General features: G+C 34.9%; 1 protein-coding gene across 1 annotated transcript in view; it reads right to left on the bottom strand.

Moving 5' to 3' along the window:
- LOC125655360 (prion-like-(Q/N-rich) domain-bearing protein 25) overlaps positions 1 to 4,575 on the bottom strand; it is a 14,912-nt gene extending 10,337 nt beyond the window's left edge. The window contains exons 1-6 of the mRNA XM_056143292.1: positions 4,483 to 4,575; positions 4,211 to 4,302; positions 3,893 to 4,105; positions 3,674 to 3,775; positions 3,228 to 3,350; positions 2,946 to 3,098 (exon numbers count right to left, since the gene is read on the bottom strand). Coding sequence (XP_055999267.1) covers positions 2,946 to 3,098; positions 3,228 to 3,315 — 241 coding nt within the window. The 5' untranslated portion in view covers positions 3,316 to 3,350; positions 3,674 to 3,775; positions 3,893 to 4,105; positions 4,211 to 4,302; positions 4,483 to 4,575. The remainder of the gene's footprint in view (positions 1 to 2,945; positions 3,099 to 3,227; positions 3,351 to 3,673; positions 3,776 to 3,892; positions 4,106 to 4,210; positions 4,303 to 4,482) is intronic.
- Between the last annotated feature and the right edge of the window lie 596 nt (positions 4,576 to 5,171).

The raw sequence follows: 5,171 nt of genomic DNA, 5'->3' as shown, positions 1-5,171 counted from the left end.
AAGGGGTGAGAGTGTGTTACATCGCTAAACTACTTTTTTTCTTGTCAGCTTCTCTATATGTCGTAAATCAAAATTATAATAGATAATTGTAAAAGATGTCAAAATGGCAGTGTACTATTTTGACGACTAAAATCTAAGTGATTTAATCAAACACTATCTAGAGTAAAAGTCACATGAGGATTAAATATCTAAGAGCCTCCTGCCGCTAAGATTCGAGGTCAACAACAGCAATTTTCTTCTTTCGTACTTAATCTGTCTGAAAATTCTGAAGGCCAAAAATCCAACTACACCCCGATTCCACTTGTACGAACTTGTTTGCTAGATAAGGCAATGCAACCCGACATCGTAAGTCTGACAGTGTATAAATTTCTTTGAAAGGCTATCAGAGATGAATTCCTGTGCTTGTTTGTTTTTGTTTTTCGTTCTCCTTACCTATCATTAACTTCTATAGGGCGCCGAAATCGCAAGGAGATACTTTCAATAGAAATATAAGAATGACGTCACAAGTGCACAGTCCCTCTCATTACGTTGATAATGGCTCTAGCATTCCATCCGTCATCATTGAACTTTACAGTTATCATGCCATGTGCCCGTAATCTTCATCATCATAACGAAGTTCTCCACGCCACAAAATTATCTTTGCACATAACATAAAGATATTTGTTCAAGACGCAATGAACCAAACAATAGGCCTAAGGGCCACATCGCTCACCTGAGTTACCTTGGCCCATATCAGAAGACTTTCAATATATATTTATATGTAAAACCTTAGTCCGTGTTGTGACCCCAACCTATCCCTGGAGGTTATGATTTGAACAAGTTTGCACTATGTCAGGAACCTTTCATGTATTTCTCAGCTCTTCTTACTCATTGGTCCTTGAGAAGATTTTTAAAGATTTTCCCTATATATTTCTATGTAAAATTTAGATCCCCTATTGTGAACCCAATCTACCCCCAAGGGCCATGATTTGAACAAACTTGAATCTGCACTATGTCAGGAAGTTTTTATGTAAATATCAGCTCTTTTGGCCCAGTGGTTCTTGCGAAGAATATTTTTAAATGACCCCACCCTATTTTTGCATTTTTGTGACTATCTACCCTTGAAAGCCTTTTACCCAAGGATGATGTTGGCCAAGTTTGGTTATAATCGGCCCAGTGGTTCTTGAGAAGAAGATGAAAATGTGAAAAGTTTACGACGACGCCGACGCCGATGAAGACGGCAGACAACGGACACATTTTGACTAGAAAAGCTCACTTGAGCCTTCAGCTCAGGTGAGCTAAAAAGCACATTATATAATCATATCAGATAATGAAAAAAGCACATTGCATAATAAGTGAATATAACTTAATCAGAAAAGTACGTTCCATAATGGTATAAAGTATGCACATGCCATAGTTATCAATGCACATGACATCACGATGAAAGAACATGACATGCCATATGCACATAACATCATGAAAATTGATCATGACATTATAATTAGTGTACATCATATGATAAAGAAACACACCGCATAATGATAAATGCACATCACATAATGATAAATGCACACCACATAATGATAAATGCACACCACATAATGATAAATGCACACCACATAATGATAAATGCACATGAAATGATGAAGAATGTAGACAGCATAATGATAAATGCACATAGAATAATTAGTGCTCATGAGATAATGAGAGAAGCACATGACATAATGAGAGAAACGCATCCCCTATTTATGTATACACATCACTGAATATTAAAATAACATCAGAAGACAGTTAAGGCGTTCTGTAGGAAGACGTGCAAACAATCAGTTCTGAGGTTGATAAAAAAGATCGTGTCGAACCTTTTCGAGAAATTACCGAAGGATTTAACCAATTTAGAGAATATTCTGTTTCAGAAGAAACTGTGAAAATATCTCGTGTGTTTTGGAATAAATCTAACAGGCGTGTTGTTATGTAAACAGTCAAATTAAAGAGGTAAATTAAACATAAAAGTGTAGCTTGGGCTAGGGGAAAAGCAATGAAACGTAAATGGTGACTGGAACCATGTCACATATTCTGATTAAAGTTAAATGGGAAGTGGAGAAAAGAACCTTACATATGTGTGGCAGAGAGTGCATGTTCTAACACATTTGTCCTGGTCACGACACATGAGTGACCATGAGTATTTGGTGTTGTATCTTTCGGAATGGACCTTGGTACCTTGGCAGTTGTTAACGGTATTACAAACGCCCAAAATGCATATAAATCATTCATAATGAACAATAGTCAGTTCATTTCAGGCATTTCCCCAAACATTACTTTATTTTCCAAGACGACAATGCATAGCACATGGAGTGTCATTTTCAAGAATAGCTATGGTCTGCTGTGGTCACCATAATCACCAGATGTAAATAATATATTATTGAAAAGTGTTGGTTATTGGTTTGTTTGTTTGGTGGGTTTTTTTTTTTTGAATTATATATAAAACTTGTTCAAGTCACTTTCTCAAGGAATTCCCAAGATATTATAATCAAATCCATCTGCCACAGAGTACTGTGTAAGTTTCATTCATCTTAATCCATCCATATTCACGATTTGCTGGGTGTTTCAAACCTGATCTACATGTACATGTAACTACCGTCATGATGACGTCATTTCATTTGTGATACTATGATCTTCCACGATAGATCATATTCAAATTTTTTACTGCAGACTTTACAAAATCGGTATTCTTTGATATAGTAATAGTTGTTATGCATAAAGTGATACATATAACTGAGATTGCTTTTCATTACTTGAAGGAGTTATACATGTATATCTGTATCATGCTCATGCATACATGTAACATGAACATAATCATAAAACACAGCAATGGTTTGGAAAAATAGTATTACCTTCCATTATTTGTCCACATGTGTAAATTTTCTTACTAATACTGTTATAAGATATTAGGCTTTAAGAGGTCATACCTTGTGAACAGTTCGAACCCTCTTGAAAGAATCCTGGGTCACAGGAACAGACACCACCACCTGGACTCTTCTTGTTCTGTTGACACCTCCCGGCGTTTGCAGTACCAGTACACTGACGGTCGTGAGAGCATGATTCGTTCAAAGACATCCCAACTGTACAAGGTCAAAAAATAAAAACCATTATGTTTATTTCAGGAGTTGTTTTACTTCAAAACATGCTATTAAGTATAGCAGAACACTAGTGTATATCATTTGTTCTCTTTATGTGTAATTTCTACTAACCAGGCAAGCATGTACTATCGATGACTTTAAATCCTTTCTTGCAATGGCAGATCCTATTTCTGCATTTAGTGCTTTGTGTACACGGCATTTCCTTGTCACAGGATTCAAAAAGATTGCGCCGTGCTAATATCAAAATGAAATAAAGTATTGAAAATATTATGTACTCTGTTTTAGTGGGCTAAACAGATGTGTCTTTATAGCTTTGATCAGTGATAGATATAACATAATTTTGTTATATTTCATTGAGGATCAAATGATCAGATCTCACTAAATGAAATACCACATTTCGTCAAGAACGAACATGTATCATTCCAAGAGATTTGATCGTCGACACTTTATGTTAGCAAATTCACAAAGTTTGATTCTCAAGACATTTGATGAGACACAGTCTAATTATAATTCTAGAATGAAATAATTCAAATAGCCAATGATAAAGTATTATGTACCAATACAAAGTTCTTTTTCACTTTTATCCTGAAATAGCTTCCTGCAGAATTATTTTTCAATGTTGCAGCCTATTCCATCATCGCACATATTTCCGCTATGTGCTGAAATATAAGAATGAAGGGAAATTAGAACAATAATATAATACCAATGCATGAATTTAATTTAATATGCATGTATCTCCTGAATCGTTAATAGGAGAATATATGTGTACATATTACCTTTTGTAAGTTGACATGAGGCATGAATCTGAATTTCGTTGAATAAGCTGTTTCCTTTGCATTGGTTAGGCATCACAGAAAATTCATATTCCTTGACATTTGCATAGAACCTCACAACAACACCGCTAAGCCGAAGACTTTCGTTTGATGACAAATGGTCGAACGAAGTTAGAAGTATGCAAGTCTCCTCATTGTGATGATATGCCGATTTCTCTAAAATGTTACAGGTAAGAATGGTGTGAAACATGATACAGAAAATCTGAAACACCTACATGTCATTTCCTATTTCTTTGGAATTTATTTGTGATTACACAATACCTTGTCGAATTAGTGATGGAATTTCTTGTAGAAAAAAATCACAACTTTGATTGCTATGTACAAACCGGATGATATCTTCAAATCTGAACTCCCTGTAAATGACAAGAATTGCTGATCATATCGTGAATTCCTGTTACGACTTCGGTAAAAAGTTATTAAAGCCTTAAATTATTTTACTGTTTCTGTTTGCTAAAATAAATTAATAGACGATTTAACAATATTGAATATCAATGTTTATGAAAGCAGTAAAATTATTTCGAAGGAAATCTTACTCTTGGAAATATGGAGAATGCTTGGAGCTGGAAGACAACAACATTCCACCCATACCGATCACAAATAGAAATATATTTATAAAATTACCAGGAAACAATGGATTTAAGAGTAGAGGTATACCACGGCAAATTATAAGGATTTTCTCCGTAAATTTCAAAAATTGAATTAATATCATGTAATATTTAGGATCACAAATATATTATTCCTCAAAGATTTAGCAAGCAAAACTGAAGTTAAAAAAACAGTGATCAATATCAAAACTTCAACATGAACTCTGGAAACAATTGAGTTGGGTGCAGGTGCTTAGGAGGAGTACAAATCCATTTTTCAACGGTCACACCCACCTTGATCCATACATCATCCCCGCCTTCGTTCTTTAGATACCAATAATCGATTATATATCGAGTTATATAGTTTTATCCTGATGTTGTTTGATAAAAACGCATTTAATACGTTATACTGATCTAATCTGTAGTACGAGTTTTCAGCGGGTTGAATGTCATCTGGTGTTTTTCATACGAATTTTACATGCTGAGCTTTATTACGGAATATTCTGTTTACATGATCTCGGCGGGCGTGACTGGTCAATATTGGATGTTTACTCCTACTATGAACGTTATTCAATCTCTGACATCCTCAGAAATCCGCGTTTGTCCATCTCTAACTTCCGTATTCTGTGTGATTTATA

The sequence above is a fragment of the Ostrea edulis genome, chromosome 7 (genome assembly GCF_947568905.1).
Source record: "Ostrea edulis chromosome 7, xbOstEdul1.1, whole genome shotgun sequence".
NCBI classification, from domain to species: Eukaryota; Metazoa; Mollusca; class Bivalvia; order Ostreida; family Ostreidae; genus Ostrea; species Ostrea edulis.
The sequence above is the reverse complement of the archived record's forward strand: the minus strand, read 5'-3'. Positions and strand labels throughout refer to the sequence as shown.